Source organism: Hoplias malabaricus, chromosome 3 (genome assembly GCF_029633855.1).
Source record: "Hoplias malabaricus isolate fHopMal1 chromosome 3, fHopMal1.hap1, whole genome shotgun sequence".
Classification (NCBI taxonomy): Eukaryota; Metazoa; Chordata; class Actinopteri; order Characiformes; family Erythrinidae; genus Hoplias; species Hoplias malabaricus.
The window spans coordinates 70,749,601-70,765,840 of NC_089802.1; the positions used below are offsets into that span (position 1 = coordinate 70,749,601).

General features: G+C 41.5%; 1 protein-coding gene across 6 annotated transcripts in view; it reads right to left on the bottom strand.

The window, feature by feature from the left end:
- tmem198ab (transmembrane protein 198ab) overlaps nt 1–16,240 on the bottom strand; it is a 52,966-nt gene that overhangs the window by 8,767 nt on the left and 27,959 nt on the right. For 4 of the 6 annotated variants that reach the window (XM_066663175.1, XM_066663174.1, XM_066663178.1 and 1 more), the window contains one exon: nt 720–1,007. In XM_066663175.1, the coding sequence (XP_066519272.1) occupies nt 720–888 (169 nt within the window). In that variant the 5' untranslated portion in view covers nt 889–1,007. Of the gene's footprint in view, nt 1–719; nt 1,008–11,337; nt 11,506–15,214; nt 15,463–16,240 lie in introns of those variants that run through there. The other 2 variants (XM_066663176.1, XM_066663179.1) reach the window with 2 other exon arrangements.

Below are 16,240 nucleotides of genomic sequence, written 5' to 3' on the forward strand. Positions count from 1 at the left end.
AAACAGGTGATGACTGATTGGGCATCTGAGAGGGCATTTGCCCTCTGTTGGATGATTAAAACTGGATAGCTGAGTCTGCACTGAGCCTTCTGTACAGTGTGGGTCATGAAGGACAGTTATACAATTGCCGACCTGGTTTGAAGCCTCATCAATATTGAAAAGAGTGAGGCCACATTCTGGCTGGAGAGAGCAGACTGTACAAAAATTTCTAAAAAACTACATCAGCAACTACACAGAGGACAAAAGTGATGGTATGGTACGCAAAGTTTCCTAAGGACTAGAGTTATATGCTTACACTTCAAATATCCACACAAAATGTAACCCTAGATATGCAATCATACAATATGCAATATCCAGATATATCTCAAACCAATCGCAGCTTTGATTTTCAACACCAATCACAATTCATTTACATTTGCAACATTTGGTAGAGGATCTTATTCAGACTGACATGTATTCTAGGTTTCTTATTGGTATAGACTAGTGTGGTTGCCTGGGCTGGGACTCAGTGGTGAAGAACAGTGGTGTTATTCAGTATCTACTGGTATGTACTTCAATTTTCATGGATTAATTAGTGTTCGTGTGGGTTTTTTTCCACTTATAAAAGAAAAAAACATTCTGCAGACACAAACTGGTGTCTGAACACCTCTAATTAACAAAATACAGTATTGTTATATTTCACAGTAATGCATATTTTTAAAATATACTTCCCCACTTACCGAAGAAGCAGTAGATGATGCCAAACAAACAGCACATGGAGCAGACAACTGAGGGCACCACCTCATAGCGATGCCCTGGCTCATTAGCACAAGGATCCAATGGCTCTGACCCAACATATCTCGTAGGAGGAGCCAGCTTAAAGGCAAGTGTCTGCAGTGTGGACGTCATGGTGACAGCAGTATGATGGATAGAGAGATGCACAAAAGGGAGGAGGTAGGAAGGGGTCTGGGTGGAGTTAGGGGAGGGGCTGGAAAATTAGGGCACGCCTCCTGTCCACATGGATCTACCTAAAAAAAGGCAAGAGCAGAAAAAACGTGTTAGCAGGAATGTATAAATGTACATTTACAGCAGCAAGAAACACAACGGAGTTAAAGGATATTAAACTAAACTACCGCAAATACAGCTTTCGTGACATGTAACATTGCTAGGGTTACATGACACCAAAACCCACACCTCTCTATGAGAAACAAGTGCAATATCGCTCCTCTTCCACCATCCCTCTCCTTGCAAGTCTCTCTGCTTGTTCAGACAGGATGTAATCTCTGAGCACGCCCTGATGCAGTCGTGAGAGTCAAAGTTTATTCCAGGCTTCCATTCCTATGTCTTGTTAATACAGACTCAAACCTGTGGCTAATCTGAGCTTGAGGTGAGTCAGCCCAGAAGTATGTTCTGTCACTGTTTACCACTAAATCTAAAACATGACTGAGGCTGGGATTTGTGGAAAAATAGGCTTCAATGAGCTCTTCAAATGAGCCAAGGTCTATTACAGCGTGCAAAGAAAGTAATGATAGCACATTTACTATGTTTACAAATTCAATATGAACCTGACATGAAACACGTTTCAATCCAGCTTCTAAAATTAAGGTGAATAACTGAAATGCTGCACAATAATTAAGTGAGTAAGGTTGCGTTTCCATCAGCTCTGTATAAGACATTAAAAGTGCATCCATCCATTCATCAATTCTCAAAAACACCTCTGAGAAATATGAATCAAAGGTGAAGATATTTCTCCTTCTACATTATAATAAATGGCTCATTTGATGTTTCCAAGCAACTGCTGCATAAAAAACACTTTATTAACATCTACAATATTTAATTGAAGTGCCATAAAAAAACTGTTTTCCCACCAAAAATATATCCACCTCAGTTGAGTGTACAATGCCACAAAAGGTGTCCCAAAATATGCATAAACACTTAGTCTAACCTAGTGAATATAATGTTCCCTGTCATCCCAAGTATTAAAGGAATAATGTAATAACTACTGTATTATTCATATTTGATTTTTTTTTATATGGCAACAAACATAATTAAGAAGGAACTAGGGATTTCTGGATCCTTCATATGTCCATGTGATCATCATACTTGTGTTTAAAGTCAGAAGGTATTGTAGTAAAAGTGTTTTTATTTTTTATTTGTGTCTGGTGAACCAAGATCAACAGAATGATCCACACGTCTATGATTTAGAAGAGTCATAAATTCAGCATGAAGACATTTTAAGTCACAACCTATGTGTCTATGTAACAACACATCATGTATGTACGGGTATCAACTAATTCCTTTGCACTGTGATAAGTTAGTGAGTTTGAGTCCTCAGCTCTCATTCTTGTGTAGCTGTGTCTGATATTGTTAGCATGTCCTGCGATGCCCCTGTGAAAAGGCCTGTAATGGATTAGAAGACTGCCTGAGCCCTACATAGAAATTCCCTCATCAGCTCCCTCCTCCCTCTGTCTCCTCTCTCTCTCTCACTCTCAGTCTTAAATCAGTGTCATTATACCTTCCTCTCTCAAACCATGTCTGGTCACAATAATCTTTCCCTTGGGGATTATCAAATCCCTAGCTGGCCAAAGCAGAGGGCCGGTGTCTGAGCAGCACCACTGGCCTCATAGCACATTCTGCACAATAAGCTGTCCCTCTACAATAATAACCTCCTACTTCCTGTTTGTCTCCATAGCGACCATGCAATGCTACCCTCTGCTGCTATGGTCCAAGTCCAGCTACAGACCAATAGAAAGGCAGTCTAGCCCGCCATAGCAACAGCCCAGTGGCCAATCAGGAGCCCTGCCCGCTCCCAGTGGTTTGTGTGTCTCATTCAGAGATGCGCAGTGGCGGAAACAACAAACTTGCTGGCTGTAACATAAAGCATAAAGCGTGATTCATCCACATGCATTACTCCTACACAAACACCCAGTCACATTCATATATCCCTGCCCAGAGAACAGAGTGTTCATTCTAGCCAGGCATCTGGTGATCATTCCACATGCCATTGTGAGAGTATTGGCTTGAGTACGAGAGTAAGTGTACGTTTCTCTGTAGTCAGAATGCCACTTGAATAAATTGGAATAGGCTTGTTTACCTTTTAGAAAGCAGACAGGCCCAGACAGACATTGAAAGAAAGGGAGGGTGGAGCTGAATGGGATCTAAGAATAACAACTCGGCAAAGCAGTGTGACATATGTATTTGCTCAAGCAAAATACAGAGGGGTTTGTAAGCTACAGTCCCTGCCCCAGCTCCCAGCTGTGTTAATCTCCTAACCTGAGTGGGTGTCATGGCCAGCAGGGCAGAGAGCCAGAAGTAACCATGGCAACCAAATGTATCATAGCACTCAGGCTGTTTGGCCGAGATGCAGCACACATTGTCTCATCTTCTCTTTTACTTTTTTTTTTTTTTTTTTTTTTTTTTTTTTAGTTCTTTTGCTCTTTTTTCCTCTTCCTGCACTCCTACAGGCTTTTCTTGATTTCTGTCTCTTTTCTGCATTTCAACGTTCTCTTGATCCTCTTGATTTATCCACAGAGATTTTAGCGAGTTAGTGTGTTTTAATAATCTGTTTCCACTCTCTTAAGATTTTTGTCCTTTCACTTTCGCTCATATCCTGGTTCAGATGAACACATTATGTAAACACACTTGTGTTTAGCTGTTCTCCCAGGTAACACTATAATAACATCACAGCCAAACATTTCAGAAAGTATGCTCAGCGAGTAATTTTGGAGCTATTGCTCAAAGCAAGTAACTATGATATAACCAGACACATGCACACACACATACCATTTTCAGATATAAAAGAACTTTGTAAGAAATGGAATTCCAGAATTTTTTCTTAAATACAAAAATCTACGATTCTGTCGAATGTACAAACATGATTTTCAATGTTTTTCCTGACCAAACCGATTTTGTAATATTGTATTTTTTGAAGCCAAAACACTGTTTACCACAGTGTTACACCCCCTTTCTTTTTAACTACACTTGTTAATAGTTTGGGAAATGAGGATACTATTGCTGCAGCTTTAAAGGTTTTGCCTGATAAAGATTTTAGCTGCTTAAAAGTTCTGTCTTTAAAGCTACGCTGTTACAGTATGTGCAAGAAGAGGCTTGGCATGGTCCTACTGAAATAACCGACTTCCTGGGAAAAGATGTCACGTTGATTGCAGCATATATCTCTCTAAAAATAATCCATTATTCACCTCCACATCATTAGTACCTTCACAGTAACATAAGAGTTTCTCATACCAAGTGCTAGAAGATCACACACATTTAACACTGATTTCTGGATATTCCCTACAGGCTTAGATTTCTGTGCATTCCCTGAAACTTTCAAAATATTATGGTGAAAGACCTTTGCAAACCTGCTGTAAGATATGTGCTTTTTGAACTGGCAGACTGAGAATACTCTCACAAATTCTGACACAAACTGATGAGACACAATGTCTGAACTTATAATGGATACTCTTTTTAAGACTTTTACATTCGCCTGCTTTTTAAGGACTGTTTCAAAGAATATTCTATAAACATTATACCCCAGTAATCACGTGCTTTCCCTTGTGTATGTATGAATGCATATGAACATAAGCATAGGACCACACATGATCAAACACACATAAACGGTTCTGAAAGCTGAAGTGCTCTACAGATTAAATGGGTTTAGCTCTGCTACTGCTATGTTTACACACTCCCCCAAAATCAATCAGCTAGTCTACCACTACCATGCTTACTGACACCTCTCTCTGCCTCGCTTTTCCCTCATACAAACACAATCCTGTCCTCCATCATGTTCCTCTAGTCTCCACTACCCATTCCAATCTGTCTCTCTCCATTTTGACCTTGCCTCAGTGCCATCGTCTTTCTATTCTTTGGTTGTGACCGTGCTTAATGGCTGTAAACATAGTCACAATTTCTCTGCAACTGTAAGCTTAACAAATGTTCAATTCATGTGGCTGCTGCATTGGTCCACATTCTTTATACAGACTTTATTGTCATACAAATTAAACCTGTTCTTAATTATAGTTAATGTACTGGAGCAGATCAAATGTAATAAATGAGGCAGGAGTGCAAGGGTACTGGGTTGGGAAGCTGGGAACAGTTAATGGTGGTAAACCCATTCACTATAAGCAGAACAGAACTGTTCACAAGAAAGTGTATTAGAAGTGGCCAAGATAAAAGTTTTTGCTTAAAAAAACCCCCCAAAAAACCTAAGAGGAATGCAGTCACACAGCTCCAGGGACCTAGAGGTTGTGGGTTCGATTCTCACTCCGGGTGACTGTCTGTGAGGAGTGCGGCGTGTTCTCTCTGTGTCCGCGTGGGTTTCCTCCGGGTGCTCCGGTTTCCTCCCACAGTCCAAAAACACGCGTTGGTAGCTGGAGTGGTGACTCAAAAAGTGTCCATAGGTGTGAGTGTGTGTGTTGCCCTGTGAAGGACTGGTGCCTCCTCCAGGGTGTACTCCCGCCTTGCTCCCAATGATTCCCAGTAGGTTCTGGACCCACCGTAACCCCGAACTGGAGAAGCGGTTAAAGATAATGAATGAATGAATGTACACGAACATTATAATGTAAATAAGATGAGTCAGCATGTGCAGTAACACTACCTGCATGTAAATGTTCAACAATTATCGTCTGCTAACAGGTCGACATTAGTTAAAGGATAAACCAAAAAAAAACACATTATGACAAGAAAAAAAACTGGGGAAAATGGTGAAATTTGTCACTTTGGATGATTAAACCTGTCAGTGCTGAGGCTTATACACACGCTATAACACAATGACTTTTATTGATAACAAAAGATAACAAAACAGAGAGAATTGTATAACTAGACAGGATACTTAGACAAAGAAAGACCTAGACAGGGAGACTTGGACATGTACAGAGGGAACTGGACAGAGAAACCTAGACAGAAAGAGCTAAACAGAGAGAGAGAGCTAAAGAGACTAACCTGGACAAAGAGAGTTAAACAGAGACTTAGACAGGGAGAGCTATACAGAGACCTAAACAGAGAGAGCTTAAACAGAGACCTAGACATGGAGAGACAGATATAGAGAAACCTAAACTGAGTAAAGACACAGACTTAAGACAAGAGAGATACAAAGACTGACTTGAAGGGACTTAGGAACAGATGAGACAAACAGACCAGAGACAGACGAGCAAATGAGGAATGTCCAACAAAAAGGCACTAAGAAAAGGGAACTTAAATACACAACACAGACAAGGAACACCAGGAGCAGATAACGAGGAGGCAGGATCACAAAGGAGACACTGACGAGGAGGCGGAACTAAGGCGGGACTAGAACGGAGACAACAACAACAAACATGAGCACATGGTGGGAAAAGACACAGGCCAAGGCGTGACAAAACATTATCAATAGTTTATCATATGGGTCCTCGACAACTATTTTTGGTACTTCTGGAACATTTGGACTTTAGGAATATGTTTCAGGTACCTGACTGACATAGCTATGATGCTGCTCAAGTGAGTCTATGAATGTGTAAAGTAGTGCTATATAGATGTCCTCATGGCTAGCTTCAACACAGACATTGGAATTCAGATGTCTGCCTGATGACACTCTTAAGTTTGACTGATTATTGAGTGGACTTCAAGACTGCAAGATAAACCATTCAGTGGATCACATACTGCTGAGATTATCATGGCTGTTTTCAAATATATGGTTAAGTTAATGGGATATCCCAAATTCAAATTCAAGGAAACACAAAGAACACGGTAAAGAATATGAAGAAATTGGGCCTCACTTGTTTAGGCTGTTATCCACTCACTAAACCCCACTGTGTATAAATGCTATATGTAACAACACACTGTTAATGATGCAGTATCTTGAGGAGCCATTTTCTGCACTCTGCTAGCATATTCAGACTGACCTAAGTATGTATATATATTAACAACAACAGGATCTACAAAACAGGTGGAACAGTATATTCAATATGGTTGAAAGTTTACTGGAACAAAAACGGTAACTTTATGCTTATGCAACTGACCATGATCTTCCAGCCACCTTTTGCAACTGCAGATCAGTTGGGTTTATCTGAAGAAAAAAACACTCACTGTTCTAGCACCATTTAAAGAGTTAAACTGCAAGACTAGCTCTTTGTTTGCCTCAGCTGGTACCTTAATCCCCGCTGTCACAGTCCTCAGATGACTTCCCTGAAAGAAGGAAGCCAATCTAGAAATAAAAAAGGTTATCAAGGCTACCAAGCTTATCCTGACCCAAATGGTTGAGAAGACAGGGAAACATCCTGCTACATTCTTATCGGAGAAGCTGAAAAGCATCTATGTGTAAATGTAGGAAGTATGGACAAAAGCTATTTATATCAGACTATTTCACAAAACCCTAGAGGATTATGAATCAGAATCCATTAAAATATAAATAAATAAATAAATAAAGAGCACGGGATCTTCAGTTCAGTTCCAAACATATATTTCTGCTCCAACAGTGCACTGGTCAAGCATTCCTTTGAAGCCATAGCTGATTTCTTTCACAGGCTACTCTAGCAACCAGATTCCTCTGTGCTCCATGTAGACGTACTGGGAATGAAAGATATAGCCATGTAAATTATTGTAGAGATAATATTTGTGAAAACATTCAACGTGAAACCATTTAACAAAAAAAATTTAACGCGAAACCATTCACTGTAAGTCTGTCTACCAGTAAGTGTCATTACCAACATCAAATTCACATTTAGTCCGTTTCAAGGTTACAGTGGCAAAAGGGCAAGCAAAGAAGCCCAGATCACTCTGTCCCCTGAATATTCCTCTAGCTCTTCCTGGGGATCCCCAGGCATTTTTAGGCCAGTAGGATATTTGTCATATATAGTCCATCCAGCAAGTCCTGGCTTTACCCTGGGACCTTCTCCCAGTTGGCCATGCCTAGTATACCTCAGGCAGGAGGAGCATGGCAGGCATGCCAATAGATGCTCCTCTCAATTGGGACCTAATCTCAAATGTTCGATCTCACTACCCCCCTTCCCATCACTCATGCATAAAACAAGATACTTCAATGCCTCCATTGGGTGTAGGTCCTCATCCCAAACAGAGATTTTCTCCAGGAGATAACCATAGCTTGGAGGTGCTGATATAGCGACTGCTTTACAATCTACTTCAGTGCTCTACTTCTGACATCTATGTACATTGAAGCCAGAAGAACATTATCAACAAATTGCCACATCTTGAACCCCTAACAACAACTCTCTTGTGCCTGGTAATGCCTTTTCACCCTGTCCACATATATCACAAACAGGAGTGGAGACAAGGCACAAACTAGGTGGAGTCCAACCACCACTAAATAATGAATAAAACATTTAATGTGTATTAGTATAAATATTAGGAAATACAGACATACACTATTTTGCCAAAAGTATTCGATCGTCTGCCTTCATACACACATGAACTTGAGTAGCATCCCAATTTTAATCCATAGGGTGTAATATATCATCGGCCCACCCTTTGCAGCTTTAACAGCTTCTGGGAAGGCTTTCCACAAGGTTTAGGAGTGTGTTTATGGGAGTTTTTGACCATTCTTCCAGAAGCGTATTTGTGAATCAAACACTGATGCCCAGCTCACACTCTCCGCTCTAATTCTGTTGAGGTCAGGTCTCTGTGCAGGCCAGTCAAATTCTTCTACACCAAACTCACTCATCCATGTCTTTATGGACCTTGCTTTGTGCACTGGTGTGCAGTACATGTTTAGTGCATCACATCTTTTCTGTACAGTAAATGTAAATGGTAACACACTAAAGAATGTGTGTGTCTCTCGCCTCATCAGCCATGTATATTGTAACGAAGCAAACTTAGCAAATTTTTCCACTTACATTTCATCCTCAATTACTCTAAATGACATATGTAAAGGGACACATTACTCTGTCATGGCAAATCTGATAAAGAATTCTAAAGTTAATTATATTTAAAATATCATCTCAATTTTTGAATTATATAAAATATGTATATATCACTGTTAAATATATTGTTAAAATATCCCTGAAAATCAGTGTATCAAATATTAAACAAAAACTAACTGTAAAATGTTTAGTTCAATCTATAAGTTTCATGAATGGTTGTAAACAAGACATTCAACAGGAGGAGAAAGGTCACTGGTTGAAAAATGAATGGGAAATCTCTTTTTGCACACAGATACATATATGCACAGTAACCAGAAGAAGCTGGGAAAAAAACACAATTTGCCAAACATAACATGATCTATTACTGTCATTTTTATAAGATCTTTTCCAAAGATTTAATTTGTTTTTGAAACCTAACTGTGGCTTTTAAAAGAAGCCTAGTCTTGTATCAGTGTGGATAACTGCCTGGCAGAGTTAACAAAATGGCTGCAAAGTGGCCGGTGTTCCCTATAAGGACTTTGGTACAACCCACTTCATAGAACTACTAAGTGGCCAGTCATCTGTCTGCATGACCTGTACAACACTTGTACCGGGTGTGATGGTGTATTGTGATATTAATGTGAACGATGAATGACTAGTGCCAGACAGACATGGAGATTCACAGAGATCTAGAGCCACCTGCCCCACCCCCAACAATCTGTCCCCCTCCTACCCAGGAGTGGGCCTATGTCTGTGGGCTCCTCACACTCACGATCCATTACTCATTCAGACCCAACACGAACAAACTATGAGCTCAACCACCTACAGTACAGACCACGCGTGTGTGTGTGTTTCTGTGTTATGTCCTGAACTGACACTGATGATGTGCATGTGTGTATGTGACACGATGCGTCGTGTCTGGATGGCCGTCAGCTTCTGACTAATTTGGCCAATGGTGTGTATGTGGAGAGTGGACAGTATATGAGTGTACATTTTCACAGCACATAGGTTTCAGTCTAATGTGTCACCAGAGTACACAGATCACAGTGTCCTACTGTTCAGATCCTCTTTCTTTTTATCTCTTTATCCATCCAGGCACCTCATTTCATTTAAACAAGGCACTGTATACCAAAAATTTAGAAAATCCACTGTTAATTTTTAATGCCAATGCAACAAAACATGATACAATTTAGGACTATTTGTACTGCTCAGTTTTTCATGAATATTTGACCCAATGAAAAACAAACATAAAAAGTTTTTTTCCAAAAGCAGTGATATGAAGGAAATCAAGCTGAATCAAAGGTGCAAGTTTGGCAGGAGCTATTAAGATGAATTGAAGGCCATGACTGGGTACTGCTAAAAAGTTTGTAATCACTAACAGTAACGATACAGGGCTTCAATATTTGATCATGAACATTTTGTTTCAATAACGTTTTACAAGTTACAAACTGGAAGTAGGTATTTCTTAGTGGACCACACACACACACAAATATTTGCCACCAGAACTGTCCAAATAAAGTACAATTATTTCAGTAGGATTTGCTGTGATTCGCCCTTAGAAGTCATGTTCATGATTATCACAGAGATCATTTGCTTCCTTCCACACTCTCTATCTCGTTTCATCTCCTGTTCCATAGTCAGATATGATTTAAGATACTGATTGCTAGTTAGAGTGATAGAATTGAGACACTAGTAGACATGTGCCACAAGCCACAACAATAGCATAGTACTAACATTTTATTAAATGCAATGAACAATATTGAAATTTAGTCATAGATATGAAGATAAAACCTGTAATAATCATACATACTGTTCAGTATTCACATGCAAGTCTTTGCAAACATTCCCCCCAAAAATAAGAGAATTCAGCATACTTTAAAGTGTACCAGTTGTGCACACCCAGCCTGCATGATCTTTACAGAAAAGCATGTCATATAATAGAATGCCCTAAAGCAGATGCTGAATACCAAGCATTAGCTAGAGGTGTATTCCACCACATGGGTCCGGCTCTACACGACTCAGCTCGCTTAAACTTGTCACTTTTCCACTGGCAGGGCTCCCCCCGCGAAATGGAGCCGGTGACGTCGCAAAATCCTGTCTCTAACAGTTTGAAAACCACAACAACAACAGCGGTAAAGTTAGGCACTGTTTACTCATTGTGTATTCATGTGTTGTTGTTATTCTTTGGACTGAACACAGCTCTGCGCCCCAGTTCTCACAGATCATTCTTACATCATGCATGTTCTGCTTTCACTGGAATTTTTCGTTGGACATCACACAAACTGAGCATATAAACCTCTTCAAAACACATCGAGGTAAAGTTATGAGCTGCCATTGTGAATCCAATAAAAATAAATGTGAAAGCTGCTGTAACAAGCGGCGGTTTGTGCTGGATTCGAATGAGCTCTGCATTTCCTGGTGATTGACATGGCTCTGGCCAATCAGCGCTCTGCAGGGTTTACACGTCACCATCTGGTACCTACTCAGCACGGTTGGAACCCGGAGAAAACTGGGACTGAAAACTTACCCAGTTCCGGGGATCAAGTACCAGATTTGGCCAGTGGAAAAGCAAAAGAGCCGTGCCAAGTCGAGTCGTGTAGGTTCCATGCAGTCGAAAAGTGCCATAATATCCCTGGACTAATCATTCAATATCAGGCTCTGACCTAGGTCTAGTCAAAATCCAGTTGCAGAAGCTATTCTACAGAAAAGGGGAAACAAACTCCCTGTTATTATCCTCAGTTTGAGCAGGTGTTCACAATCCTTTGGCCACACAGATGCCAATAAATTGGTGAAGCCTAAACAGCAACCGATTTTGACAGATATATCAGCTTGACCTTACAAGCAGATTTCTAGCAGATTTCGAACAATAAATAACAGAGACAGATTTCCCTTTTCATTTTAAAGATCAGAATGTTCTTTCCTGCTCAAATATCACACTAGACCCAAAATAGCACAGCATGCTGTGATGAAGCTAGTCTCTTCCTCTCTCCAACTGTGACTGGGATAGTACTCTATGCACAGTCGGGAAGCACAAAATTCCAGCCCAGAAAATGTAGTCATGGGCATTAGTAGGTGTGTGTGGGCAAATGTGAAATACAGTCAAGTAGAAGAACCCTGGGTGGTAAAGAGGTGGGAGGAACAAGTGACTGGAACACTTGTGGAAGAGGATAAAAATGGAAAAGGGGCTGAGAAAAAGAATGAATGAATGAATGAAAGGGGAGAAAACAAGCACAAGAGCTTCAGTGCAGCACTACAAGGAGAGCATGTGCATGAGCGAGAGAATGAGAGGAGACTTTTAACATGATAAAGAACTGAATGGAGTGGAGAAAGCCAGAGGGAGAGGAACAGAGAGCAAGAAGAGAGAGGGAGAAGGGAGAGGGGCGTCAGCTTATATAACTGCTTTAGAATGTTTCATCACTCTCAGTCTTCCCATGCTGTTTCAAATGCCCCCTGCTCCATCTGCCAACACAGGGGCAACTGTATCCTACAGGCATGTGAAGAGACGTCCAGCCATTTCAGACACGAACATCCACATCTTTGGGAGCTCACTGAATCATTAGTAACAGCTCAAAGTTGTGTGGATATCACTGTATACAGGTACAGTTAAGCTGCTCTATAATTCCCACCCTCTCTGTGGTTGACAGCTGTAAGCTGATATGCCCGTCAAAGCAGATACAAATCATCCAAGACGACTCTCTAGGGGGTCGCTGATACTGTCAGCGCCACTGAACTGTAACACCCGTGTCCACTCACATTTCTGTAAAAACTGACAAAGAAACAGTTTGTGTGAAGCAATCAAAGACATTGAGTGAGCGTAGTAATTTGATAAAACACAATTGGATGTTACACAGCCAATGGTCAACCTTGGTTCCAACAGTATCATCAGCAACTGGACAGTAATCAACTGTTTCAGTCAGGAAAACTATAAGATAACAATGTGTCTGTTTGACATTACACTTACTAAATAAAATAGTTACTATCGAAACTGTGTTTGATGGTAGAAGCTTTAAAGAGTACGTACACCCAAAATAATATAATAAGCACATTCAGACTCAGGCTCAGTGGTGTATTCTATTGGTGCTAGTGTATTTTTCCAATAAAAAATGTAAAATGTATATAAACTGATTGTTATTGCTCAAAGTCTTTGGCCTCCTCCCCCTAGCATGTACTTTTTAAACACTTCAGACAGGGTTGGTTTCCACTCAATTCAGGGGTTTACATACACTTTAAAGTGACAAAAGTAACACTGGAACTAAAGCTGGTGGATGTGAGGTTATTGATATACTGGGTGGGAATTCCTCCTGATGCAACTTAATCCACAAAGAGGCTTTACTAAGATTACTACCGATTTCACAGAGGCTTGGCTCATGCCAGGAGTTGAACAGCAGCACTGACAGCCTCAGTCACACCAAAAACAAATGCACCCAAACCAATAATATCAGCAGATCCTGTTTTTCCACAGACCATCTGCAGCCTTTAACTGCAGAATAAAATAGTCGAGAAAAAAAAAAAAAAAAAGAGTATTCGTGTTTATACTGAGTCAGTGTTTATATTGATATTATGTCCGGAATATTGATGCGCAAAATCTGAAATCCTTGACCAAAACAGAAACTTTCAAAACATAGAACAGCACTGAACTGTGACTACCACTGGAATACAGTTTAAAAAATAACTAATGTTTTCAAATGTTTAAAGCATTTTAGCCCTGCTGCCTCAGCAGTGGTGCAACATTATGCCAGTTTGTATGTGTGTGTGTGTTTCTCAGATAATTAGATTCTGCAGTATCTGTGGCTTGTGTTGAGGGTAGCAGAAGAGTGGATTAATGGCATTATCATTGAACTCAGTCTCTTTCCATCTTACACACGCTAAAAAATAAACCACAACTCAATTATAGTATCTTTAGAGGTTATTCACTGGACTGTATCTGCAGATAATAAAATACAGCTTCAATAATATTGAGAAACATGCACCATGTTTAAATCTTTACTGGGAATGTCAAAACTGAAATTGTAACACGCAAAGTAAAGATATATACTTGTATATCTCATACATGCTTCAAGTGGCTGTGTTTGCAGATATGAACAGAAAATTTGAACACCAATTAATTTGAAATAGTAATTGAGTGGTTATGTTTATCATGATGACACACTTGAATCTAGTAATAATAATAATTTATAACTGTATTGGGGCGTGGCACAGTGGTGCAGCAGGTAGTGTCGCAGTCACACAGCTCCAGGGACCTGGAGGATGTGCGTTCGTTTCCTCCAGGTGACTGCCTGTGAGGAGTGTGGTGTGTTCTCTCTGTGTCTGCGTGGGGTTCCTCCAGGTGACTGTCTGTGAGGAGTGTGGTGTGTTCTCTCTGTGTCTGCGTGGGGTTCCTCCAGGTGACTGTCTGTGAGGAGTGTGGTGTGTTCTCTCTGTGTCTGCGTGGGGTTCCTCCAGATGACTGTCTGTGAGGAGTGTGGTGTGTTCTCTCTGTGTCTGCGTGGGGTTCCTCCAGGTGACTGTCTGTGAGGAGTGTGGTGTGTTCTCTCTGTGTCTGCGTGGGTTTCCTCTGGGTGACTGTCTGTGAGGAGTGTGGTGTATTCTCCCTGTGTCTGCGTGGGTTTCCTCTGGGTGACCGTCTGTGAGGAGTGTGGTGTGTTCTCCCTGTGTCTGCGTGGGTTTCCTCCAGGTGACTGTCTGTGAGGAGTGTGGTGTGTTCTCCCTGTGTCTGCGTGGGTTTCCTCTGGGTGACTGTCTGTGAGGAGTGTGGTGTGTTCTCCCTGTGTCTGCGTGGGTTTCCTCTGGGTGACTGTCTGTGAGGAGTGTGGTGTGTTATCACTGTGTCTGCGTGGGTTTCCTCCGGGTGACTGTCTGTGAGGAGTGTGGTGTGTTCTCCCTGTGTCTGTGTGGGTTTCCTCCAGGTGACTGTCTGTGAGGAGTGTGGTGTGTTCTCACTGTGTCTGTGTGGGTTTCCTCCGGGTGACTGTCTGTGAGGAGTGTGGTGTGTTCTCACTGTGTCTGCGTCGGTTTCCTCCGGGTGACTGTCTGTGAGGAGTGTGGTGTGTTCTCACTGTGTCTGCGTGGGTTTCCTCCAGGTGACTGTCTGTGAGGAGTGTGGTGTGTTCTCCCTGTGTCTGCGTGGGTTTCCTCTGGGTGACTGTCTGTGAGGAGTGTGGTGTGTTCTCCCTGTGTCTGCGTGGGTTTCCTCTGGGTGAATGTCTGTGAGGAGTGTGGTGTGTTATCACTGTGTCTGCGTGGGTTTCCTCCGGGTGACTGTCTGTGAGGAGTGTGGTGTGTTCTCCCTGTGTCTGTGTGGGTTTCCTCCAGGTGACTGTCTGTGAGGAGTGTGGTGTGTTCTCACTGTGTCTGTGTGGGTTTCCTCCGGGTGACTGTCTGTGAGGAGTGTGGTGTGTTCTCACTGTGTCTGCGTGGGTTTCCTCCGGGTGACTGTCTGTGAGGAGTGTGGTGTGTTCTCACTGTGTCTGCGTGGGTTTCCTCCGGGTGACTGTCTGTGAGGAGTGTGGTGTGTTCTCACTGTGTCTGCGTGGGTTTCCTCCGGGTGACTGTCTGTAAACACGTATAACGTATTTTGGGAAAATGTCTCAATAATCATCAGAATTCTTAAGTACCATCATAAGGACATTTGATCTCCAGAGAGAAAATAATCAGAGAAAATACACATGATGTTTTTTGCAATCACAGAAACACAAACACTCTTTTTCTTTTCCTCAGGCTACATTACTCTTTCTTTTTGTCCGCACCTTTTATTTCTCTTATTCCCAAGCTCATTTTCTAAATTCCTGGCTTAACTGCTGTTGCTCATGGGCTGCTTTTACATAACAGTGGGCCTTTTTCATGGCAAAAGCTTCTAGTGTTGTGCTCAGTGCACCATGCTAACACCTCCATACCTCCACACACACGACCACATGCACCCACACATATCCCAAACAATCTAGACCATCTTTCTTGCGGCAAGACAGCTGAATCACCGAGCAGAGGAGGAGGGAGATGAAGATTAGATGTTCTTTTACACAGTGTGGTCGTGACCTCATAAATGCGCAAGTCAAATTTTCGGAGCACAGTGTGAGGACCTGTGGGATTAAAGAGATCATCAAATTTATTTCTGTAATTACCCCAGTGATTATGATGGCGGCCAGATAAAAGGGCTTTTATAATGATTGTCAGGAGGACACATGAGTATCATCTACCAGGGTGTAAGCCGGTCATCAGCCAAAAGACCTTACCAGCAGAACGAGCCTCCACTCTGCTGGATTCAAGATAATACATGACATGATATTGTAGGATGGCAAAGTTGTTAACTGTGAATGCTGCAAAATGTTCCACATTTATTAGCAGGGCATTGTGACCTAGGACTAGCTTGATCTGTTATATTGTATTCTACAACTTCAACCCTCAACCTTGTCAGTTCAGCTTAGATAGAACAT